This window comes from Eumetopias jubatus, unplaced genomic scaffold, assembly GCF_037043125.1.
Source record: "Eumetopias jubatus isolate StellerSeaLion01/CBP00866 unplaced genomic scaffold, mEumJub1_p1.0 scaffold_9, whole genome shotgun sequence".
In the NCBI taxonomy this organism is placed as follows: domain Eukaryota; kingdom Metazoa; phylum Chordata; class Mammalia; order Carnivora; family Otariidae; genus Eumetopias; species Eumetopias jubatus.
In genome coordinates, this window is record NW_028274815.1 from 23209436 (window position 1) to 23236350 (window position 26915).

Below are 26915 nucleotides of genomic sequence, written 5' to 3' on the forward strand. Positions count from 1 at the left end.
GAGGGTCCAGGGGCCAGATTGCCCTGTAGGCGGTAGCACGATCGGAAGTGTGTCAGGAGACCTGCCCCAGAGGCTCCAAGTGCGGGCTGCAAGCCTGCTTCGGACCTGACTGAAGAAACACAGACATTGAGAGGAAATGTTTAGAGACCTGTATAGCAGTTTGACATCGCTGCCACATCCAAACACATAATTGTTTTTTCAGTTACTCAGTTTCATCCATGACAGGTTGGAAATTAAAACAAAACAAAACTGGGTCCTTCACCCCAGCGAATTTAGGAAGCACAGCTCTCCAGCATTTCTATCTCAGCCTGAGCCCTGGTGCAGAAACCGCCCATTCCTCAGATAAGGCCCAGGGGCCTGTCACCCCGCTCTGGTCCTGCAGTCCCAGTGACCAGCACAGCCTGTCTAAACATAGTATTTCTTGGCCACAGAGTTTGGTCCCTCATGAGCAAAACATAGACAAGAGTAAAACACTCAGCTGGTGGCCCTCGCTGTCCTGCCCGGGTGGCCCCTCAGAGCTACTGTGGGGTTTGCCCTTGGCTTTCTCTGCCACGGCCAGGTGAATGGGCCGCTTGGGAGACAAAATAGAGTTGTCCCTGGACCTGCAGCTTAGTCAGCCAGAAACCTCAGGACAGTTCAGCAGGGATGCACCTCAGCAAAGCCAAGGCTGTTGATCTCGTGATCTACTTTTTATTATCTGCTAAAGAAAAATGGCACACTATGAAAAAAAGAAAACAAAGCTTAAGTAGTAGGTAGGCAGTCTCTCTTCATCTGAACCCCAGACCAGGTAACGCAGCCTCCTACTCCAGACTTCTCACACTGTACCATGAGCATTTGGTTTGCTGACCTTTCCCAGTGATGAACTTTTTAGGGCAGAGTTCATTTTTCCTTCATCTCGAAATCCCCTTCCCTTGGCACAGGAGTCAGGGAAACTCAGAGTCTTGATAAATCCATGTATAAACTCACAAACTCTTTTCTTATTTGACTGATAATCATGCATGTGGTCCTGTTCTCATACCAAGTCATAAGTGATTTTTAAATCATTAAAATGCCATAGGTCATACAATGGTAAAAGATGCCTTAAACTCTCCCGGGCCAGGACCAGTCCCACAGTCAGGAATGCTCATGGTCACCATCTTTGAGGTTCAGACAAGCAGCAGTCTGTTCTCTTTTTGTACAAGTCTTAAACTGCCCTTCCTTTTTTGTTTTTTAAGATTTTATTTATTTATTTGAGAGAGAGAGAGCATGAGAGGGGGGAGGGTCAGAGGGAGAAGCAGACTCCCGCTGAGCAGGGAGCCCAATGCGGGACTCAATCCCGGGACTCCAGGACCATGACCTGAGCTGAAGGCAGTCGCCCAACCAACTGAGCCACCCAGGCGCCCCAAACTGCCCTGCTTCTTAAACCAAATATGCACACATACACACACGTATAAATTTAGATGGGGGGGTGTGTGTGCACGCGTGCATGCATGCACGCGTGCACACACATGAGATACAGCACCCCCTGTTAAAGCATTCCTCTAGACCTCGGATTGCCACGCCTCTCCTCCCCTGTTCTCTTTCCACTTATTTGTGCCTGCTCATGCACTCCTTTGCAGATTTCTGTTTAATTTTTCCATGAGCTAAGTTTGAGTGATGACTTAGTAAGTTGAACATTTAAAGAATCAAACCTGTTTTTCCATGAAACCAATTAATGATACACCTCAAGTGAACCATTTGGCTTCTGGAAACAAAGTTTTCCATCACATGGAGTATTGGGAAGGGGTCATGAATAAGATGGGGCAGGTAAATATAGCTGTTTTATTGTAAGGGCAGCAGACAGGCTAAATGAGGTTAATTGTCGAATCCATATCTGGCTCTGCTGGGGTGTGACCAGTTTAAGGTACTTTATATTAAAGCCCTTTCGAACTTCCCTCTCTTTTTTATTCCTGTCTGATTCTTTTCTTCTGTCCTTCAGTGTTCTGTGTATATGAACTTCCAACTTTTGTGTTCGAGTCTTTGTCTTGTAACCAGAGCCTGATGGCTGTACCCCATCTTCTTTAGAAGGCAAGCTAGATAGGCCTCATCTGGGCTGTCCCCACTAGCATTCAAAAATTATGTTTTTATCCAGGAGACCTTGGTTAGTCCGTATGGGCTGGAACAGGGGGTACAATTAAGGTAATGAATCTGGCGTCCAGGTGCAGGACAGTTAGAAAACCAATTCCTGGACGCAGAGGAAGCATATTGAGTTACTTCAGGTGTGAACGATTAGTATTTGCAGCAGACCTAAAATGGTGGACGTGGGAGGCTTAATACAAAGTGTATTCAGCTGTGTAAAGTAGGGTTGCTGTTGTTTAAAATATACATCCCCACTTCTCTTTCTCCACGGTGGGAGCAGACATGGCTCCCAGCCCCCACCAGCCCCCTCCTAATAGGACAATGCCTGTAGGATGTGCTGTCAACAGTGAGCCTGCCCAGAGATGGAAACAAGAAGGAAGGGTGTCAGGGGACAGAATATTGGCAGAACCTGGATGTGAGTGAATGGGGAGCGAGTGGTGGCTTTTATTTCAGACATGCAGTGTGATTCTTCCCCAGTCGATAGCAGAACATTCTATGCCAACCAGACCACTGGGTTCAGAATCTGAAGACCTGGATTTGAGGTCCAGCGCTGTTCTATAACTGTAATTCTAAACAGATTGCTTTCTGTCTCTGAGTGTCTGTGTTCTGACCTGTAAATGGGGTAATATGCCTAGCTTGAAAAGTACACATGTGAAAACATATAAGCCATAAAACTTATGTCATGGCATTCAGCAGGTGTCTGGCATTATCAGCCCGAAGTGCAGGCGAGAGGTCAGGGAAGGATATAGAGATTTTGAAGTCCTCAGGTACTAATCGTTCACACCTGAAGTAACTCAATATGCTTCCTCTGCGTCCAGGAATTGCTTTTCTACCTGTCCTGCACCCGGACGCCAGCTTCATTACCTTAATTGTACCCCCTGTTCTAGCCCATATGGACTAACCCAAGGTTTCCTGGATAAAGTCAGTATCGATAGATGGGACTTTCTGGGACTTTCTAAAGGAGGAAAGCTGAGGGCCAAACCTTCAGGGTTAACAAGTCCCTCAGCTGAGCTTTGGGAACGAGGGGCTGTTAAGCAGATGGAGAAAAGACAGTAAACATTTTAAAAGGAAAGGAAGTAGCAGATCAATATAGTGTTATGGAAACCATGGGAGAAGAACAGAAATGAATAACAGTGTCAAATGCCATTAAAACCCCATAGATATGAACATAAAATGCTTTCCCAGTCAAAGGGAAGAAAACAAGAAAATTGAAACATCAAAAATAAGAAGTCTTAAAAGTCTGAGATCATTGTACCCTTGAGCGTAACTTACAAAGTCTGAGAGACACACGCCTCCCCCTCCTCCAGATCTGGTGTGACTGTGCACGCCGGCCCCGCTTCTCCCTCTCTTGTACACTTCCTCTGTCAACTGCCAGAGAACTTGCTTGCCCACAGCAACCCCTGGCTGAGATGGCAGATGAGCCGAAATGCCCCTGAGGAGAAACTCCTTCCAGAATGGCAGAAACAAGCAGTAAACGTAATTGGTAGCACTTGCGGTGGGAAGAACCTGGACTCCAGACCCAGATGGGCCGGGAGTAGCCCGTCTTCTTCATGGCTGCAAGTAAGTTCCCGGGCTTACCCCAGGGACAGGCCTGCTCCCTAGCGACAAGGGGCAAAAGAGGATCGCGTGGCAGAAAGTACCCAGCATGTTGTAGGTCTCTGATAAATGTTGATTTCTTTCCTGTTTCTTAGCATTAAAAATACATATATTTATTAGAATGAGACACAAAACCAAAAACTACTGCAAAAACAAAAACTGCCTACGCCTGTTGTCTGTGGCAAGAGATGTTTCAGAGTTGGGGTAATGAAGACCCCAAAGTCTTACTATAAAAGTAGCTGGGGTAGCTGCAGCCACTCGGCTCCTGCCCGGAGATGCACCAGGTTACAAGTGAAGTGGCCAGTGTAGCTTGCTGGACGTGGGGTCAGGATTCCCGGAGTCCTCGGGGAGGCCGGTGAGGCGGCTCACCCCTCCGCACTGCAGGCTACTCAGTTACCAAACACACAGATGATCTCCACGGCCCTTTCCTGTAGTTTAACGAGCGTGTCCTCTGTTTGACAAGACATGGAGATTTTAAAGTAAATAGCACACCTATCTGCAGCTCCGCTCTACCCTGTGAGCACACCTGTCAAAACACAGCCGAGAGGCAGGGAGTTGGCTAAAGAGGGGTCACAAAGTCTGTGTATTTTACTCGCAGGGAGCCCTCCAGGCCTGGCCCTTGCCCCTTCCTAACAACCTGGCGGGCTAGTTCCCAAGCCACCAGCAGCTTAAGTGCCCATAGAGGGCCCAGAGCGTGCAGGTGTGCAGACCAGATAGCCCCAGCTGCGAGGGAGGGTGGAGGGAACCAAGAGACTACAGACAGCAGGCGTCAGACAATTCATGGAAGAGCTGGCTTGCTCGTGCCCGGTGTCGTGACCGTGCAGCCCACTCTGAGAGTCAGTATTGGTAATTTTCACTTTGAGTCATTTAGAAAGAGATCTGAGAGAAGTAAATGTGAAGTCTACCTTAGAAGGATGTCGATCAAAATCAGTAAAAAGGAGAAAAGTTTTGGAGCTTCCAAGAATAAAGTCTCAGTTATTGAATGTGAATTTGCTTTTCTCAGGTCACTCGGATCCAGCCTTTGGATCCGGCCTTTGCTTGAAAACGCTCTTACTCCTTCACCTTTGAGTGTACCGGCCAAGCTGCTCAGTCAGCTCAAGGGCTTGCCTCCACAGGATCACCTCGGCTTACACAGTTTTTCTCTTTCATTTGAGTTCGTGAGATAGGAGAATAGGACCATTGAAAAACATCGTTTCCGACAGCAATTATACCTTCCTCTCAAACGACATTTCTGATGAGAATTGCTGTCAAGGAAGAACATGAATTCATTCCCATTCCCCTACTGCATCCCCCACCCATTCTCACAGAAGAAATAGTGACCAAGGAACTGGCCCCCAAAAGGTAATCACTAAACAAAAACATGGAAATTCACAGACCAAATAGTAATCTTTAAATTTATGAAGACTGATTGTATTTCTGGTCTTTTTTTTTTTTTTTCAAAAAGCAAAACCGCTTACAAATAAATAGTTTAGCAAAAAAAGAAAAAGCCTTTAACTTATAGGAAGCACCTATGCGAATGGAGGGAGCAGTGCAGTATCCAAGCACAAAAGGAAACGGTCTGGCCACGTTTTCACCAGGCTTCCTCTGTCTTCAGCTGTTCTCTGGGCCGTGGTCAGCTTTTGCTACAAAACCCCATTTGACCTTAGATTCTCAAGATTTTTTTTGTTTGAAGGAAGAAGATTGTAGAATTCAGAGTGAAGAGTTCCAGAGGACTCCTGAATTTGCCTCAAATAGAAATATGGGCAGAACTAAGTTGGAAGCTTAATTGAAAGAATTTGGCTACTTTTAATCTACGGGTTGTATTTTCTTGGCTGGAAGTGAGGTTGGAAAAAGAAATTATATAGACTCAGGTTTGTTTGTTTGTTTTAATTGCTTCTAAGAGAAAGTGAGTAATCATAGGTCTCATTTATGGATATCTGCTATGTGCCAAGTATTCTATATATATTCATTATATCATGTAAAGCACTCAACCGCCTTGCAAGGTAGGTATTATCCCATTTTAAAGATTAGAAAACCTAGACGCAGGGAGTGTAGTAAATTGCCTGAGGTCACCCACGTGGTAACTGGGAGAGTAGGAATCAAGCCCAGATCTGTCAAATTCCAAAGATCATATTCTTTCCAGTATACCGTCCTGTTTTTGATTCCCTTTAGGCTCCGGATACTGTACCACGTACTTTATTTCCAAACTAGAGGTTAGAGATTTGCTCGTTTGATGGATGAGGAGAGAGGCTCGGAGGGACCAGTTAATATGCCAGAGTTATACACCTACGAAGTGGAGCCTAGTTCGCCCCATACAGAGCATGTGCCTTCTTCACCTGAACATTCAAGTTCACCTAGATAAGCTATTTCCTGTCCGTCTCACGAGATGGAACTGAACCTAAAAGCCACCAAAGAATGCAGTGGCTTCTCTTCGAATAAATCTAGGGAAGATACCCCATACCACCTAATCTAGTGAGTCAGACATTTTCCTATAATTTTAACATCTCAGCACACTATAAATCCGGAATGGCAAATGCTTGGAGAGTGCAATGTACAAATAAAAAATAGGCTGGTGGAGGTTTCTGTAGAGCAGAATGACATGGTGACCTGGATTCTAACCCCATCTTAGGAGGAAACACAGAGTCACTCTTGAGGGGCATTATTTCTAAGCACTGCCAGATAGTTGACTTAAACTGTGTCCCATCCCAGTCTTAAATCCAGTCCCGAATCTCAGTCCCTACTGTGTGGATTGTCCACATAGGAAGTCAGAATTGTTTGAGAGAAAATGGAGGACTCCCATAAATGGCCAACAGCCCATTATCATTAGGCTTTTCCCTCAGAGCCTCCCCTGACTATAAGGGACACACAAGTAAGTCTTAAGAGATGTTTTATGAAGAGGAATCAATCCCCATGCTGAGGAGTGCACAACTGCTCTCCATAATAAATAAAAGTGATTCTTGTGCACTCTACTCTCCATTCTAGAGGATTTATACTATGCTGGGGGTATTTAAATTATAAGAAAACTTCTGACCCTCTGGAGTGAGTGGGATGGGATACTTCCCTAGGAATGTTCCAGGCTAACACTGCTCATAGAGAAGTGTCCATATTCCTTTGCTTTGTGTTCACAGCTCTGCACAGTTTGACGTGCTCTTCTCTGTTCTGGCGGCCCAGTACCGTTCCTCTGCCTGGAAGCCCCTCACTTTCTCCCTCCCCTCCCAGTCAGAATCCTCGTGTTGCACCTGCCTGTCAAAATCCCACTTGTCTTTCAGGGCTCTGCCCATCTAATAAGGCTTCTGGAAGCTGTTTTGTTTGTTTGTTTTTTAATATTTTAGAAAGAGGGAGAGGGGGAGAGAGAATCTTAATCAGGCTCCACCCCCAGTCCAGAGCCTGACATGGGGCTCTATCTCACAACCCTGAGATCATGAAATGACCCGAGCTGAAATCCAGAGTTGGACGCTTAACTGACTGAGCCATTCAGGCACCCCGAGGCTTCTGGAAGGTTTTAGACAGATTCTCTTTCCACCCCATACCCCATGGTGATGACTACCTCAACTATAAGCCTCACCGCTATCTCCCTTCCCAAGGACTGTGAGAGTCAAGTGCATGCTGGCACTGTCCAGAGGAGGACCCAGCTTTGGTCGTGTGGCCTCCCTAGAGCCAGCTCATAGTCAGTGCTCCAGGAATGCTTATCACATTGGATACTTGTTGCTGTTTTCTCTAGAATATAAAGCTCATAACTAGATCCTTTGATGAAACAAGATTAGTTTCAGACTTTTTTTTTCTTCAAAGGCTATGTTACTCTGGAGTAGTCAACAATTTTTATAAATTTGTACCTGGAAGGATGTTCCAGTTTTTCAAGACTGGAATTTAAACCCGACCAGTGTCAATCCCTCTACTTTAACTATCTTAAATGTGTCCTTTCCTTCTAATCATCTACATTTGGTACATTGTCTATGAATTTTTTTAATTGAAAGGTTATGGCGCTTTAAAGACTTTGCCTAGTTTTTAAGTGCCATCGCCTTTGCATTTGAATATATTTTAACTTAAGGATTCTTTTCATCAGATTCTTCCCTAATTTAGCCAGATTTCTTTTTTAATCCTCCCAGGCCAGGAGTTTATTTATTGTGACTAAGTTCTTTTTTTTTTTTTTTGTGACTAAGTTCTTTTAAAGATAGAAGTTAAAATGGTATTAAATGCTATTTATGGTGTTCTCTGTCGCTTGATTTCTTTCTGCATCTCATAAAAACATGTTTCCTTTTTTACATGTCTAGTGCAATCAACGTTTCCTCACTTTTATGATCTATGCCAGTCAGTCACTGGTTATATATCAGCCAACTGCTCTGTGTCCAGCCCAGTGTGACACATGGGGAGGATATAAAATATCAAGTACACTGAATTGTTAAGCAGTCCAGCCATGACTGGACTACGTGGCTGTGGAAGATGGAGAAATCACCGAGCAACAGAGCAGGCAAGGAAGGCTTCCTGGAAGAAGGTGGGACCTGAACTATGTCACAGAAGCGAGAGCCGATTGAGAGATTGAACAAAGAGCCAGGCCTGAGGAAATGCTTTTCTGAATTGAACACATATACTGTAAGATATTCCACTGAAGAATATACCACACTGTATTTATCCAATCTCATATAGTTGGACGCTTGAGATGTTTCCAGTTTTTGTTATCACAAACAGTGCTATAGCAAACTTTCTTCTATGTGTCGTCTTATGTACATGTGATAGTATTTTAGGAGTGGAATAGCTGAGTTATGAAGTATGTACATCTTCACTTCTCTTGTACAAGAGGTTATAGAAATTTGCATTCTCATCAGTGAATGAGAATTCCCACTACCTTGACAACACTTGAGTGTTGTTGGGTTTAAAAATTGTTGTAAATCTAATGGGTATGAAATGGGATGGCCTTGAGGTTTTAATTTGCAGTTCCCTTACATGCTCCTTTCCTTCAGTTCAACAAGCATTTATTAAGAATCTCTCCTGTGCCATGTACTCTTCCAAAGACTAGAAATACTAAAATAACTAATCGCTGACCCTCACCCTTAGGAGCTCACAGTCTGAGTGATTCCAACCTGGGGAGACACATCAGAATCACTTAAGGTGCATTTTCAAAAATCAGAGGTCTGAGGTAGGGCCCAAGCAGCTGCACTGTTGATCCCATGGTGACGCTGATGCTTACTTCCAGCTGAGAACCTCTGATCTCGTGGGAGGAGAAGCCTACTCTGTTCAGTCTGGGCTCGTCTCTGTGGGCAGGGTGAGAGAGCCTCACTCTTCACTGGCCAGCACTATGGCATCCCTTTTATCTTGAGGTTCTTCTTGCAGTTTTATGTGAATGTCTCATTGGGTGTTGGGATGATTCATTTGTATCTATAAAGTACCTCAAAAGCAAATGCTAAACAAAATATAAGCAGAGACCCAGATTTCCCATAACTCCCAACTCTCTGGGACAACCGTAAACCTGGAAGGAAACAAACAGAAACAAGAGGAGGTGGAGGAGAAGATGCTCCCTGAGCAGGGCTGGAGGAAGGCACCCTGGAGCTCACACTACCTCACCTCCCATCTGTGCAGCACCGGCTCTGCGCCGAGTTCTGGTCCTGGGAAGGACAGTCAGCGGCACCTGACTCTTCAGAAGCTGAGACACATGTGGAATGAAGTAGACAAAGAAAAGAGAAGAGGGAAGAAAGAGAAATGACATTGAGAGTTGGCCTTGATGAGAAGTGGTAAAGCAAAAAGGCGCTGGCTGGGAAAAGGAAACAAATAAATTAGGGAAAGCTTGTTGTCAGGGGGCGGACAACATGTCACTCCCTGGTAAGCCCTGGGGACCTCAGTGTGCCGCTCTGAGGGCACATCACCTCTTGCCTGTGCACAGTTGAAGAGGTCTGGCCCTTATGTAGGAGTCATTGGGAAAGAGCAAGCTAAGTCTTCCTTAACACTCAAGGCCATCATGTATAATGATTTTTTTCATATGTTTTCTGTCATCAAGAAAAGGCTAAGCTATTTCCTGTATACTGTATATGCTGAGATGTGAGGGTCTGTCCAAAGTTTAGAAAGTGCCAAAAAATAGCTAAAACTTACGTGCTGTGAGCATTTGTGCTATAGTTAGAAATTTCACGTACATGGAACAGTGGATAAAGTCAGATTGAAAACCAAACAAACAAACTAAGAAGAAGGGGGGAGAAGGGGAAGGGAATGCATATTTATTTATGACCTGCTCTGCTTTTGTCCAGTCTTGTCAGCAGTGCTGAGAAAAGGATTATCCTCATTTTGCAGATGAGAACATCAGGATTCAGAGAGATGAATTATTTTGCCTATGGCCTCACCACTAATAAATGGTGGGGCTAGGAATTAAACTCATTTTTATCTGGCTCCAAAGGCTGTGTTTTTTTCCACCATACCACACTGTCTCCTCCCATATTAGGATGTTTAGAATTTACAGCAGAATTTAAGGATCAGGCTTTAGTTTGGTAATATTAAAACCACACAGGTAACCTGTCTTTGTGATCACATCTCACAAAAGATAATGAAAATTTGAAGCCAGTTCAACAAAATCTGGTTAATATTTAGTCTCCCCTATCACTTAAATGTAAGACAGGGATGGTAAAAGGAGACACCAATGCCTTGGGTAGGATTACTTCTGAATTGGAAAACTTTCCTTTTATATTTCTTGTAGGCGAGTGCTTTGGATATGTGGTGTTTCACTTTCTAGTGGTTAGAATCCGTGTGTCTCAAAGGTTTAGTGTGCAGTTTGTAAGAGGGTGTCAGTAAGGGGTGGTCAGTTAATAAATGGCAGACTTCACTGGGTGGTTTTGTGCTCACTGCAGGGGAAGCCTGGGAATGAGATGTGAGCAAACTGCTTTTAGGGAGAGTTGACCTTAGATGGAGTCATCATTAGAGGGGCGTTTATAGCAAGTCAACATGGGGTTAAAAACTGTCTGCTAATGAGGCTTCGAGGAACTGGAGAGTCTACAGAGGACTGAAAATGGAAATACCACTGTAACCACCACAAAGTGAAGGCATGAGTATCTTCCCTACTGACCCAAGAATGCAGCAATATAGCATTTGGAAGGTTTGGAGAAATGAAATAACGGCTGACTTGTGAATAAGGATGAAAATATCTGATGATGTGACTCCCAGGGAAGCAATTATGGTTAACCCCTCATTTGTTTGGCATTTTCAAGTATTGAACTGTCCCACAGAACTGCATTCTCCTGACAACTCAGACTTTCCTATTTATGTGCCTTGAATGTTTTCAACCATGCTTGGTGGAAATACTTCTGAAATTGGTTATTCAATTATCCTGCCTTCTTGAACAGAAGCTGCAAGAAATAACATTTCTTTAGATGCCTTTCTTTGACTGCAAGTCTGAGAAGACTTGATTAAAAGAGGTTTAGGTAGTTAGGACTTGCAGTGGTCTCACATAACAAGGAATCCAGAGCTGGGCATTCCAGGGCTGAGGAATTCAATAGCTCAGTGATGTCAGGCTGACTTCCCCTCACGGTCACAAGGTGGATACACAGCTCCAAGCCTCAGGATCTCACATGACAAGATCTAGGCAAGAATGAAATGGGGGCTTCTCCTTATACATGTCTTTGCTCAGGAAAATATTTCTCAGAAGACCCCTAGCCAACTTCCCCTTGGGTCTCATTGGCAGGACTGAGTCACATTTCCATGCCTTGGTCTTATGGAAGGCTGAGAGAGTGAATACCCAGCACTTTAGGACTCTGAAGTGGGAGGAGGGCTCTACCCTTAAAAAAGAAGGATGGAAGGGCACCTGCGTGGCTCAGTTGGTTAAGTGCCCGACTCTGGATTTTGGCTCAGGTCATGATCTCAGGGTCATGAGATCAAGCCCTGCATTGAGCTCTGCACTGGGTGTGGAGCCTGCTTAAGATTTTCCCTCTCTTCCTCTCCCTCTGTCCCTCCCTCCTCCCTTCCTTTTGTTAAAAAAAAAAAAAAGAATGGAGAATAGATGGCTCTTGGTAGGGAACCAAGAGTGTCTGCCAGGTTACTGAGATTGGGAGTGAACATTACTTACAGTATGGTAGTAGCTTGAGGGATGGTTGGGCTTTTCGTTCTATGCTGAATGGCCCCAGACTGGGATTATTTTTGATTTCCTAAGTCTGCTTTTATTTATTATTCCCTCTCCTTCCTCTGTGCCAGACTACTAGTTATCATTACTTACTGTTCATGTACCTTGTCCTAATCTTGCCATAATTAGATTTTTTTTTTCTGGAAAGATCCTATGATCAAACTTGTGAGAACTCTGCCCGAAATGTTCTGAGTGAGTATCTGACAGCTGTCCTGTGTGTCACCTACGTGATGTAGCATTGCTTTTGGCTGTTGGGGGCCATTTTTCCATCGTGAGGTCTTTGGAGAAGTGACAAATTTCTAGAGAGTCTTATGAATTTAGATACAACTCTAATGAAGTCGTCTTACGGTGAAAGGATGAGCATTTGGGGACAGTTAAGCTTGTTTACTAGAGAAAGCAAAACTGCATCTGTCCATCTGAATCCCAGCGTGGTGTAGAGAGAGGCAGCGAAGTTTATTGGTCCATATTCGGCTCCTCAAAGCCGCATGACTGCCAGTTGCCTGGAGAACAAGTACGAGAGCTCTGGGACTATGACCCGTGGGACTCCTCCCTGCAGCGACTGTCCAGCACGGGGCAAGCTGGTGCAGAGTTTCATGATCCCCACCCTCCGCCAGGGCAGCAGGGCCCTGTGAGGGAATGCTGTGAAATGCCCAGGTCATACAGAATCGCAAGTGTTTTGGCAGGGACTTGTTTCAACAAGTTCTTGAAGAAAGTAATACTTTGGCAGTGGTTATTGAAATTACACTGAACAAGTGAGGACCATCCCTTCCATGGACGGAGAGCTGACCAAAATTCAGTCTCTGTATACAGGAAGAAGGAAATAGGAAGCAGTTGTCAAAATAGTACTGACGATGAGTAACTGAACCAAATGAAATGATTCTCCTCTGGGAATCAAACTGGAGCTGGTAGGTGGGTTGTGTTCGAAGGAATCCAATGGTTAAAATGTTCTGTTTTGATCTAGCTGAAGCTGTGAGCCCAAATGGCTTAGAACCCTGGGAGTACCTTCAGAGCAAGTTAGCTGTTTGAAGGCCTGCGGTCTCACTTTACTTTGTGTCAGAAACTCATGAGTGAGGGGCGCCAGGCTGGTTCGGTCAGCAGAGCATGTGGCTCTTGATCTCAGGGTTGGGTTTGAGCCCCATGTTGGGTGTGGGGATTACTTAAAAATAAAACCTTAAAAAAAAAATCACGTGTTAGCTTTATAGGCAAACATTAAGTGGCAGAAACATTTGGGGATAAGGAAAACAAGCTTTGTGTTTTTTTTTTTTTTTTTTAATTCTGACTAATTTGTACCATTCAAATCATTCTTACAAGAAAAATGCGAAGTATTTCTCATAAACATTTTAGTTATTAACTCTCTCTTATGCAGAACATTTTTTAAAGAATATCCTTTTATTGACTGCTGACTGATACAGATAGAATATCGTTTAGTTAAGTTGAATAAGATATTTATATTTTTTGAATTTTATTTTCTCATATGTAGATTACCAACTTTATTTCTCAAGTACTCTGACCATTCCTGCTTTGCTGATCATCCAGCTACTGTGTTCAAATTTTAATATTGGCTTCAACTATACTTTTTTAGAAAAAGCTCCATGGAGAAATAATCATGCAATCAATGTTTTTCTGGGATCACAGTACATCTCAGCATGTAGCTGGCTGGCAGTTTTTTTTTCTTTTAATCAGAACAATTTACTTGCCTGGGTAAATAAATTTACATTCACATTTTGAATTGTTTCTGATCTTAATTGGGCATTTAGGGGGTCAAAGTGGATGGTTCAGATCTAGGTGGGAAAATCATTTTCGGCATGTCAAAATACCAGCAACTCATTTTCTACAAAACAAAATAACAGGAACAAAAAATATAATGTATTCCAAAGCCCAGAAAAAGCCGGTAGCTTGACAGTCATGAAGACTGTGGTATTCTCTGTATTACTTTGATCCTGAATGTGACTGTGCTTATTTAAATTGGCAAATTCTTGCCACTGAATTCTATTATTCAAAATGACTGCATTTTTGAAGGGAAGCTTACATGTTAAATACCTTTCACCAGTGCTGTTGATGACTGCTCTGGGGGTTAATGTGAATCTTGTTTTATATTTGTATATTTAACATGTAATATAAACAATTGAAGTGAAATTAAACTGTATGTGAATGGGCATTTTTTCTAAAATTAGAGGAGATACAGTGAGTAATCAGAAAATATATAAACTTAATTTTAGAAATATATTTCTATTGGATTATTTCTAATTTGAGTCAGTCTGTTTTTCATACTTCGTATTATTCCTGCATGTTACTAAATCTCTGCTTTGGCACAAATAGGCATGTGCTGAAACTGCACTGAGGCACGTGGAAAATGTGACTTATGAGTGGATATTCACAGTCTTCCCGCTTTTTGGGGGTTGTGGTGATTCATATGCAGAAACCCCCTGCAGCACTGAGTCAGAGTCAGATAGACCCAGTGGCCTAAGAGGGCCTGCCACTGGACAGTTTTTCTGTTTTTTGTTTTTTTGGGTTTTTTTAAAGTTTGCTGCGAATTGACTTTTCCTTCATGAAATCATTTTGGATGCTTAGAGGGCCTAGCCCAAGTCAAATGTCACCCTACACTGGCATGGTGACAAATACGCAGCTAGCTAGTGTGTATTTTCATATATTTGCCTCATGTAGCCAAAAAGGTGAATCTTGTACATTCTTCATAGTAGAGATTTTAGCTTCCTAAACTGTAATGATAACACGGTGAATGTGTTGTGAACAGGAGGCAATGGGGCCCAATAGAAGGAGCTCAGGATTTGCACCATGGGTCTAGATTTGAACCCTGCCTCCACTAGCTAAGGCTCGGGCAAGTTAATCGACCTCTTGGAGTCTCAAGTTTGTTCGTCTGTTAAATGCACATGGTAAAAATAATGTCTGCTTCATGGAATTATAAGTCTCAAATTAGATAAAATATGTAAAAGTACTCTGTGAAGCTAGGAAATTCTATACACATTTTTTTCTCATTATTATATTTTCCCAAGTTAATGTGCCTGTTCTTTGCCCTGGAAGTGATAACATCCACACAAATATACAATATATGCCTTGAAGAATGTGCTATTGAAACAGTCTGTGTTTATAGTGTCGGTTTGCCTCAAACTAAAAAGAAGGAGTCGTTTTATTTTTTATTTTTTATTTTTTTTATTTTTTTTTTTTTAAAGATTTTATTTATTTATTTATTCATGAGAGACAGAGGGAGAGAGAGAGAGAGAAGCAGAGGGAGAAACAGGCTCCCAAGGAGCAGGGAGCCCGATGTGGGAGTCGATCCCAGGACTCCGGGATCATGACCTGAGCCGAAGGCAGATGCTTAACCATCTGAGCCACGCAGGCGCCCAGGAGTCGTTTTATTTTAAGAATTGAGTGAAAGGACCCCAAAATGAACAGATATAAGCACATAATACTTGTTAGCAGCCAACACTGGAATCAGGCTACACCCTCGAAGTAGATATAATGCAGTGTTCAGATGAGTCCCTGTTGCGTTCCATTAAGGAGCCCCCACTGGTTTAGGAACTATATGTGGTAACACATCTGGAGAAGCTTCAAAGTGCTGAGTATCAGAATTCACTGCTTGATTGGAAGTAAAGTGGTAACTTTATTTTTGCTGGTGGTCCAGTGGCTGTATCCTATAAAGTAGAAAGATTATCACCTGCTCTCTTGCTCCCCATTCCAAATCCATTCTTTAAGGACAGCCTCCATCCCACCCCCTCCATCAAATGCTGGATGAGGAAGGTACTGCCCAACCTTTGAAGAATTTATGATTTTAAAAGAGATTTAAAACAGATAATCAACTAACTTCTCTATGGAATCCTGGACAAAGTAATTGCCATGGGAGGCGTTCACATGGCTGGGAGTGCCCAGCTTCTGTGAACACTTCATAGCATCTGTCAGCACCCACGCATCATGCCTCATATTGGTTAAATTTATTTATGTGTGATTTTCATTTATGTACCTAGACTGTAAACTCCTGGAAGGCAGGGAAGGCACCTTGGTATTTCTTGTTCCCTCTCTCCATACCTTTTACCTAAGCCTCAAACAGTTTTTGTGGTTCAGATAGAGTCTGTACCCAACATTCAGGTTTAACCCATACATTTAAGCCCTAACTTGCTTCTTTTCTTTTGTCTTTGCAGTTGACCTGCCCCTGTTTTTCCCTCGAGACCAGCCAACTCTCACATTCCAGTCCGTCTATCACTTTACCAACAGTGGACAGCTTTATTCCCAGGCCCAAAAAAATTATCCATACAGCCCCAGATGGGATGGAAATGAGATGGCCAAAAGAGCAAAGTAAGTGAATCCACTGTGTTTCCTACAAATAGGAGCACTTCCTTTCTCTAGTCCGGGGGTTGGCAAGCTACTGCCTGCAGGCTAAAGCCTGTCCTGTGCCTGTTTTTGTAAATAAAGTTTTACTGAAACACAGCCATGCCCATTTCTTTACTTATTTTGTATGGCTGCTTCCATGCTACCATGGCAGAGTGAGAAATTGCAACAGATCACACATGACCTACAGAGCCAAAAATATTTGCTGTTTGGCCCTTAACAGAAAAAGTTTGCCAACCCCTTATCTAGACTCATCAGGTAGATTGGTTGTTTTTTTAAATGGGTTACAGGATTTATCTGAAATCTACTGGTCTATTTAGATTAGAGAAAAAGTACTAGAGGAATTAGAGTTGTGGATAAATGGTGTTGATGATGAAAATGTTGGAAGCTATTTTCATATTTTTTTTAAAAAAATGGAAAATTTCAGCTGACAGTAAACAAATAGAATTTCTGCTTAGTGGTCAATACATGCGTCCAGTACCAAGTTTTTCTTGTGGAACTGTAATGTCTCTGAAGGAACAAACATTATATATCTCATTGAATCTCTACCACCATTGCCCAAATTAGGGCCTGTGTCGTCTTCGTCTGAATAAATGGCTATGCAAATAGCTTGGAACTGTTAGAATCCCTGTGGAAGTAGGCTGGGAATTTGATAGAAGTTGAAGTTAGCTAGAGTTTGGAGCTTAGAGATTTAAGTACTGCCCATGAACCTATATGTAGAAAGTATTCACACGTCCTATGGGATAGGTAAATGTACAAATATGTTGGTGTTTTATGGGTAACACTTTATTTTTTTAATTTTTTTAATATTCCTTTGAGACACAGAGATACAGAGAGAGAGAGCACATGAGCAGGGGGAGAGGCAGAGGGAGAGGGAAAAGCAGGCTCCCCGCTGAGCCAGGAGCCCGATATGGGGCTTGATGTGGGGCCTGATCCCAGGACCCCGTGACGATGACCCGAGCTGAAGGCAGACGCTTAACCATCTGAGCCTGGGTAACACTTTAGTATCTGGAACACCAGTCTTCATGAACCATGGCCTCCCAGATTGAAGCCACAGTGGATCAAAATCATAGTTTCCAAAAATATGTCATGGTTAGAGTGGCAGGTGGTTATTACTTTATCACTCTGAACAGCCATACGGTCACCCCTGTGATCCCAGCTGAAGGATGATGAGATCCACAGCATCACAGATATGAAGGATATTTATTAAACATCTTCATTCAGTCATTCAGCGTTTACTGAGCAGCTACCACGGTCCAGGCAATGAGCTCCATGCTTGGGGATAGTGATAAACACATTGGAAGTTGTTCATGTCTTCATGGAATTTATAGCCCAGCAGGAGAGATCAAAGCCTTTATCATACCAGATTTCTGACAGTTTTAAGTACTAACAAAACCTGGCCTGCCAGACCTAGAATGCTCTCGATTAGTAGGGCTTCTTGCTCTTGCCTTCCGCTCCCTGAGACTTCTTTCCCTCCCAGGGGGCCTCCTGGCATCTCCTATACTTTCTGTAGGTACAAAACCTTCACTTAATCAGGATTGGGGCTCTGTTCAATAATGACAGGGCTGCTTTCTGTAGAAACACAGATCTTCCCACATTCATATGTGGGATCCAGAAGTGTTATCTGAGACTTCAATGTGCCCTTTCTCCCTGCATTTCCCTTTTTTATCCATGAGGTCCAAGTCTGAAATTCTATTTAAGGAAAACGACAGGCATATGCAAATGTACCTAATAACAATGATTAAGACTTAGATATGTTGAAACAGACGTGAAAAAAAAGGGATTCAAAAATAAGTTTTATGTTTGGGGTATTGCAATTGTTTAATTTTCTGGGCTTTCCCTGTGTATATATAAGATCTGCCCTTAGAAGATGGGCTGTTATTTGTGGTATGTGCTATGGAGTCTGAACCAGACATGTCCTTGTGGTTTCCATGGCAAAACTGTGTGTGTGTGTGTGTGTGTGTGTGTTTCTTAACTAGACATTTTAGCATGTATGAATTGAGTCTTTAAGGAGTTGCAGACCACAAGCCTGTGATTTCAGTATAGGAAGATCGTTAAGTGAAGCCTGTTTATCTTAACAGATTGGTTCAGAGTTGCAAGAGACATTTGCTTTATGTTAACACCAGCCTAAAGAAAACATCTGAAGTAACGTTAAAAAAAATCCGCTTTCTACAGTAGTGAAGATGGATTCATTTTAGATGTAATAAAAGAGAAAGCCAGCCGCTCATACTAGGAAGAAGAAATAGTTTAAAAGCTCTCTTCTTTAAATTGAACCGAGTAACTTCCCTGGGCTGTGTCAGAAAGCCAGGTGATGGATCAGCACAATCCGAGAACTGTCCTGCAGGACAGGCTTGAGATTGGTGGAGAGAGTTGGAGAGAAAGGACAGAAAGAGAGAGAGGTCAACTGCAGCATTCCTTACATGCCCTGTTTCTTTGTCCTGTGAAAATATTGTACGTGCACAGTGCGTGAAAGGCTATAATTCACTCGGGGAGCTCTGCCCATGACATAAACACTCACGGTTTATGAATAGCGGTAGAGCCCGTTGAGTGGAGTCAGCTGTTTATTCCCTCCTCTAGAGCAAAATTCTAAACATGTGACCTCAGGAAGGACACTTTCTGGCACTGACCAGAGCTTTTCCTAGGACATGTGCTTCTTGCTCATGGCTGTCCAGCAAATTCTGTCCTCACAAGTGAAATGCCCTCTACTGGGTGATCATAGGCTTTGGGGTCACGCAATCCCATGCCCAGCTCCTATCACAAGTTCTAATCGAATAAGCTCTATGGCCTTGGGCAGGGCTATTAACCTTTCTGAACTTGATCCTGTAGAACAAGACTGTACTCCTCCCTATTGGATGGGCTTGATCTGAAGGGTCAGTGAATGGACATATGGAAGACTCTTGTGTTTAGCTTCCGCTTTGTTCCACAGTGCCTTTGCTCACTCCTTCTTCCCACCCTCTTTCTGCCCCTTCAGATCCTTCAGCGTTCTTCCCTCCGGTTTTCTCCATGCATGCTAACATGCAGGCAGCTTCTTCCCCTCTGCCTAGTCTCAGATCTTCCTCAGCTTACAAAAGGGTTATGTACCTATAAACCCATCGTAAATTGAAAATATCATTTGTAAACTGAAAATGAATTTATTACACCTAACCTACCCAACATCATAACTTAACGTGGCACTACCTTCAATGTGCACAGGACACTTAACTTTAGCCACAGTTGGGCAACATCATCTAACATAAAGCTTATTTCACAATACAGTGTTGAATAGCTCACATAATTTACTGAACAGTACTGAAAGTGAAAGAGAGCATGGTTGTATGAGGACAGAATGGTTGTAAGCGTATCAATTGTTCACCTTCCTGATCGTGTGGCAGACTGGGAGCTAGCTGCAGTTTGCTGCCACTGCCCAGCACCTCGAGAATTCTGCCACGTAGCCCGGGAAGAGCTCAAAATTCAAAAGTACGGCTTCTACTGAATGCATGTCACTTTTGCATCATTGTAAAGTCAACAAATTAAGTGGAACCATTGTAAGTCAAGGACCAGGTGTGCTGCTTTGAAATCTCTTTTGTATTATTTTTTTTTGTATCTTTATATTGTTTCATTTCCTTAATCAAATTTTGAGTTCTTTGAAGGCGGGGGCTTTGCATATCTATCTTTTTAAAGATATTTATTGCAGTGTAATTCACATATGATAAAGTGGACAAATTTTAGTATATCTTTTGATGGAGTTTTGACAAAGTTACCTTCTACCTTTTCCAGTTAGTCTCCTCATCCCCAGGACAGACACTGTCCCATGTCTTAGTTTTTCCTTTTCTAGATACTTCTTATAAATGGAATAATACAGATTATATACTTTTGTGTCTTTTGTAGTCAGCATAATTATTTTAGATTTATCTGTTATGGTATTCCTTTTTTACTGCTGAGGCATTTCCATTATAGGAATATACCATAATTTATTAATGCATTCATCTGCTTATATATATTTAGGTTGTTTCCAGTTTGGGGACTTTATGAAATGAGCTGCTAAAAACGTTTTCATATGAACCTTTTTATAGACATACAGTTTCAATTCTGTGAGTAAATAACTGGGAAGGGGGAGTATGTGTATGATTAACTTTATAAGAAACCGACAGATTTTTTCTGAAGTCTTTATACCAGCTTACACTCCCACTGGCCAAATACAGGGTTCCATTTGTTCCAGTATCCTCCCTGACACTTGGTATTGTCAGTCTTTTAATTTTAGCTATTTCAGAGGGGATGAAAGGAGATCTCATTGTGTTTTTTAATCTTAATTTCTTGATGATTAATGATGCTGATCATCTTTTCATGTGCTTATTGGTATATCTTCTTTTAAAAAGTGTCTGTTCAAATTTTACCTATTTTTAATTAGGTTGTTGGGTTTTTTTTATCATTGAGTTTCAAGAGTTATTTATATATTTGTCAGATTTATGCATTGCAAGTATTTTCTCCTAATCTGTGGCTTGCCTTTTCATTTTCTTAACAGTGTCTTTTGATGAGCAGAAAATTTTTATTTTTAATGAAATTGATTTTATTAGTGTTTTCTTTTTATGTTAATGCTTTTGTAGCCTCATACGTATTTGCTTACCACAAGGTCATGAAATTGTTCTGTTTGTTTTACAAGCTTTCATTTTGGTTTGGCGTTTAGGTCTCTGATCCATCTCAAATTAATTTTTGTGGATGGTATGAGATGGAAGCTGAAGTTGTTTACATATATCCAGGTATTTCAGCAACATGTGTTGAATAAAAGGTTTTTTTCTCTGTTGAATTACCTTCATGCTTTTGTCAAAATAAAGTGACTATATATGAGGGGGTCTATTTCTGGATACTCTGTTCTGTTTCATTGGTCTATTTTTCTGTTGGTCTACTAATACCAATATTTCTTAAAGTCAGGAAATGTAAATTCTTCATCTTTGTTCTTTTTGAAGATTGTTTTGGCTATTCTGGGTCCTTTGCATTTCCATATAAATTTTAGAATTAGTTTGCCAATTCCAACTCCAAATTCTCCTCAAAAAAAAAAAAAAAAAGCCCCCTGAGACTTTGATTGGGATGGCATTAAATCTATAGATCAACAAGAGGGAAAATTGACATTTTAACAGTATTGGATCTTCGAATCAATGAACAGGGTTTTTATTTAGGTCTTTAATTTCTCTGAGAAGTGTTTTGAGATTTCAGTGTAGCAGTCTTGCATTTTTTAAAGTGGTTTTGCTTTTATTGTAAATGATAATTTTTTAGATTTTATTTTCCACTTGTTGTTGGTATATAGGAATATAGACGATTTTTCTCAATTGACCTGGTGTCCTGTGACATTGCTAATAAGTTCATGATTACTAAATTCTAGTAGCTTTTTTGTACTTTTCTTAGTGTTTTTTACATAAACAATCATATCATCTGTTAACAGCTTTGCTTTTTTATTTCCATCTTTATTATTTTTATGTTTTTAAAAATTCTTTTTCTTACCTACTTGCACTGGCTTGGACCTCCAGTACAATGTTGTACACAGTGGTAAGAGCAGACATCTGGCCTTACGTGTTCACATTAAGGTTGAGGTTAGCAGTAGGTTTTACATGGATGTGTCTCTCACATTGAATAAGTTCTCTTGCATTCCCACTTTGCTAAGAGTTTTTATCATGAATGGGTGTTGAATTCTGTAGAATGTTTTTTCTGTATCTATTGGCCTGATCCTATGGTTTTGCTTTATTCTATTATAGTGGTTGAATTATATTAATTAGTTTTTGAATATTGGACCAACCTTGCATTCCATGGATAAATAAACCTTCTCGGTCATGATGTTTATCCTTTTTTATATTATTAGATTTGATTTGCTAATGTTGTGTTAAGATGTTTGTATTTTCACACTCATTTTAATGAGTGATATTAATGAGTGATATTTCACATTCATTTTAATGAGTGATATTGATATCTTGTGTTGTCCTGTCAGATTTTAATAAACGCACTATGCTAGCTTCATAAAATAAACTGGAAAATTTTCCTTCCACCTCTGTTTTCTGAAAGAGTTTATGTAGGTTCAGCTCTATTTTTTTTAATGTTTGATAAAGTTTTATTTATGGAAAGAAATTCAAAGAAATCTTTACAAAATATAGGGATAGTCATCGTTTTTTCTTGTGTTAGTTTTAGCAAGTTGTGTTTTTTTAAGCAGGTTATCCAGTCTAAGTTGTTGAATTGACTAGTTGCGAGATTGTTTATAATATTCCCTCATTTTCCTTTTAATATTTGTGGGCTATACCGATATAACTTCTTTCATTCCTTATAATGAAAGTTTCTGTTATTTTCTCTCCCCTTTTCTTGAAACAGTCTAGCTAGGGGCTTATCAGTATTACTTATCTTTCCAAAGAAAGTTATTTATTTTATTAATTTATGCTTTTATCTTTATTATTTCCTTCCTTCTATTTTTTTGTTTAATTTGTTCTTTTTCAAGCTTCTTAGAATGGAAGCTTATGTTATTGATTTTAATCCCTTCTTCTTGTTTAATATAAGCCTTTAAAGCTACAAATTTCTAAGTTTTGCATTAGCTGCATCCGACAAATTTTAATACATTTTTTTGTTACTTTGTTAGAAATATTTTCTAATTTCTCTTGTGAATTCTTTTTGAACTGTGCATTGTTTATAATTGTGCTGCTTGAATTTCAAGTGTTTGGGGATTTTTCTAGATATCTTACTGATTTCTAATTTAATTCTTGTTTTGGTTGGAGATCATAATCTGTATGATTTTAAGCCTTTGAAATCTATTGAGATTTGTATTGTGGCCCAATATATGGTCTATCTTGGTAAATAGTCCATATGAACTTGAAAAGAATGTGTGTCCTGCATTTTTGAGGTATGGTATTATATATACATGTGAATTAAGCCAAATTACTTCTTAATGTTATTTAAAGCTTCTATATCCTTACTGTTTTTTTTGTGTGTTTATTATTGTTTCGGTTTTTGAAAGGAGGTGTTAAAATTTCCACCTGTGGTTTTGGATCTGTTTATTTCTCCTTTTAGTTCTGTCCATTCTTGCTTTTTGGATTTGGAGTTTTGTTACTTAGGTACACACATACTCAGAATTATTGTATCTTGATAAATTAGCCCTTTGATCATTATAGAATGACCCTCTCTATTTCTGGTAACTCTCCTCGACTTGAAGTCTGCTTTGTCTGATATTAATATAGTTGTGCCAACTTTCTTATACTTATTTTTTGCATGGTTTATCTTTGTTCATCCTTTTTCTTTCATCCTCTGTGTGTCTTTATATTTCAAGGAAACGTTTTGTAGGTTGGTTTTCTTTAAATCTAGTCTGATAATCTCTGCCTTTTAATTAGAGTATTTGGTTCATTTACATTTTATGTAAGTAATGAACTGATTGAGTTTAAGTCTACCATCTTACTGTTTGTTATTTAATTTCATTTATATGTTTATGTATTTTGTATTCCTTTGTCCTTCCCTTCCAAATCCTCCCTTTAATTTATTTGAGTATTTTTTAGTATAACATTTTTTCTCCTATTGTCCTTTTAGCTACAGCTCTTTGTGTCATATTTGAGTTATTAATACACTAAAATCATCCTTAATTTATTATTGTCTACCATGAATTAACATCATAACACTTCAAATACAATGTAAAAACCTAAAATACTCTTAATTCTCTTTATACTTCCTACTGTCCTTTGTGCTATTATACTCAAATGTTTCACTTCTACATATTTTGTGAATCCCATAATACATTGTTATTACTTTGGCTTTTAACAGTGAGCTGACTTTTAAAGAATTTAAGAAAAGAAAGAAAAATCACATTCCACTTTATTCTGTAATTCCCAAATAAAGGACAAAGAGACTCATTTCCTCCCCAAAAACCCCCACTAATTTTTAAATGTCTTCCTTGGAACAAGCCATCAGAGAACCATATCCACCCTCTATGCAGAAAACATTGAGACTTGAAGTCATCAAGAAAAGAAAGCTATACCTGCATGATATCCAGGCACCTTTGTCTGCCCTGTGGACTTCACCATTTACAGTGCACTCTCGCACACCTTCATGGGATCATCACTGCAGCCCTGTGTGGGGTACAGTGTAGAAATCCTCATTGTCCTTCATGCAGATAAAGAAACTGAGGCTCAGAGTGATTAAGGGACTTTCCTAAGGGCACACAGCTAGCTTCTAGTAGTCAGGGCACAACACAAGGCCTCTGACTTTTTGCACATCTGTCCCCAGGCAGACAGATACAGTTCCCCATTCTCTTTACCACTTGTCTGAGCCTCCCTCCTCAGAGGCCTGGCACTTGAGTAACATAAATACAGAGAGGAAATGCATGTGGCAATTAAGAGCACTGACCCTAAAGTCAAGACAGCTGAGTTGAAACCTGTTTCTGCCACTCACCAGCTGTGTGACTTGGGGCAAATTCATAATCTCCCCGAGTCTGTCCTCTTCTCTGTTAAATAGTGAAGCTAGTTTTAGAGGTTATTGTGAGTATCAAATGGTATGTATGGTTTTCTGTTGTTATTTTTTTTAGGATTTTTTATTTGAGAGAGAGCATGCATGTGCAAGTGCATGAGTGGGAGGAGAGGAAGAGGGAAAAGCAGACTCCCTACTGAGCAGGGAGCCCAATGTGGGGCTCAATCCCAGAACCCAGGGATCATGACCTGAGCCGAAGGCAGATGCTTAACCGAGCCACCCAGGCGCCCCAGTTTTCTATTTTTAATTAACAGATTACCATACACTTAACAGCTTACAACAGCACAGATTATTATCTCTTAGTTTCTGTGGATTGGGAGTCCAATACAACCTCCCTGGGTCTCCGTTCAGGGTCCGAAACAACTAAAGATGTTGACTGGGGCTGCTGTCTCGTCTGAGGCCCAGGGCCTCTTCCAGGCTCATTCAGGTTGTTGGCAGAGTTCAGTTGCTTGTGGTTGTAGGACTGAGGTACTGGTTTCCTTCCTGGCTGTCAGCTGGAGGCTGTTTCCTGCCACACAGCCCCTCCATGGTCGAGCCAGCAGTGGTGCATCAAATCCTCCTGTTTCTAAGCTCTGACTTTGGTGTCACTGATTTCTAGACTTGATTTAAAAACGGTTCATTTGATTAGATCAGGCCTACCATTAATCTTCCTTTCTTAAAGTCATCTGTTCCGTGTAACCTAACAATCCCAATTATAGAAATGAAATCCACCATTTTCACAGTCCTGGGGATTATTATACAGGGGGTGAGGAATCTCAGGGGCCATCTTAGAATTGTGCTTACCACACAGGGTAATGTAGGTGAATTGTCCAGCATAGGGTCTGGCATGTTGTGAGCATTCAGTCATTGTTCACCATCAACATCACTATCCTGGGTGGAAAACGAGTTTCAATTAAAGGATAGCAAAATCAGCATTGCAACCAACTAAACAGTCCCCTAACCTCAGTGACTTGGCCAGAGATTCTTAGATTCTGGGCTGCCCCATCCATGGACACTGTCACCTACAGTTATGTCTTCTTGGTGCCAGCCCAACCAGCTTAGAAAGTGGGAAAAATCCATCCTTCGATTGTTTAATCTACATAAAGCCAACTATCACTTTGAAAAAAATCTGAACTTCCTAGTTACCTACCTTGGCATCTTGTATAGCTTTAGATCTGTCTAGGTGAATGAATCAAATGTAATCCTTTCTAGTCTGATAAATCTGTGAATAGATGGAGTTTTCCATGAGTTTCATTGTGTAAAACATCAGCTTGATCCTAGAGGCCTAAGTAGTTTCTTAGAATAGGATTTAACCCCAAACCACCCACTGCAATGGTTTCTCACAAATTAAATCCATTATATAAATGGAATCACTTAAAGACTATCAAAAAATAGCTTCTCAGTCAACACATGGGAGTAATTCATGAACCTCCTAAAACCATTTGTTGTTTCCCTTCTTGCCTCAAGGTCAGAGAGAGATGTTATTTTCTTATTTAGAAACCTATCCAAATGCTCCCAAAGCAGTCCATAATTCCCCATATGTTCTTCGCCATGCATACTTTTATTATTTGTCATCCAGTTGTCTTTACCGAATAATTTTTTCTTTCAAGAGTTTTTTATTTAACAACAACAAAAAAAGTTTTTTAAAAATCGTCTGCGTTCTGGATTATTTCAATTATCTTTCATTGTTAATACCTTAGTATTCTCAAAGACACAGTTTTCTCCAAATTTGTCATTAGCTGCCGAATGCTTCAACCCAGTCTTATGCATTAGCCCTCTCAATAAGCCAGATAAAAATAGATCTCCTCTCCTTGATTCCAGAGAAGGGGGTTAGATGTCCCCCCACCCTTACTGTGGCTCTGAGTCCCCTCTGGGTCCCTCAAATACCATGGAGCACAGCGTGGAAACCCCATTTCGAAAGGGTATTTCACAGTGTGGTCACAGGAGCCCTGAGGCCTGAGAATTCTTTGGGACTCGGGGAGGACTGCAGGAGAGGTGTTGATGCAGTGTAAGTGGTTATAATGTGAGCCTGTGTGTGTTTGTCTCTCCAGAACTCAATCACCCACTTCCTTTCTGCCTTGTTGGTAGCTCCTTAAGGCAACTCAAACTATGCTCTGTTCCTGTTGAGATTTCCTTGCAGAGTCAGGCCTCCCTCTGCGGTCCCTGTGCTCGGTCAGCCGGCCTGAGGGACACCCTGACATGTGTGACACCCATCAGTGTTCCGGAAAAGTGTGACAGGGACTTTGCCACCCTTTCTCTCTCTCTGTCTCTCTCCCTGGACCACTACCTCCCCTTCTCCACCCCCCCCAACCTCCCTGGCCCCCATCCCTTCTCCCATTTATAGATATATTTCTGGAACCCTCGTCTG

At 41.2% G+C, this 26915-nt stretch overlaps 1 protein-coding gene across 1 annotated transcript in view; it reads left to right on the plus strand.

The window, feature by feature from the left end:
- BABAM2 (BRISC and BRCA1 A complex member 2) overlaps positions 1-26915 on the plus strand; it is a 393748-nt gene that overhangs the window by 343245 nt on the left and 23588 nt on the right. Inside the window, exon 11 of the mRNA XM_028099423.1 lies at positions 15919-16072. Within this exon, the coding sequence (XP_027955224.1) occupies positions 15919-16072 (154 nt within the window). The remainder of the gene's footprint in view (positions 1-15918; positions 16073-26915) is intronic.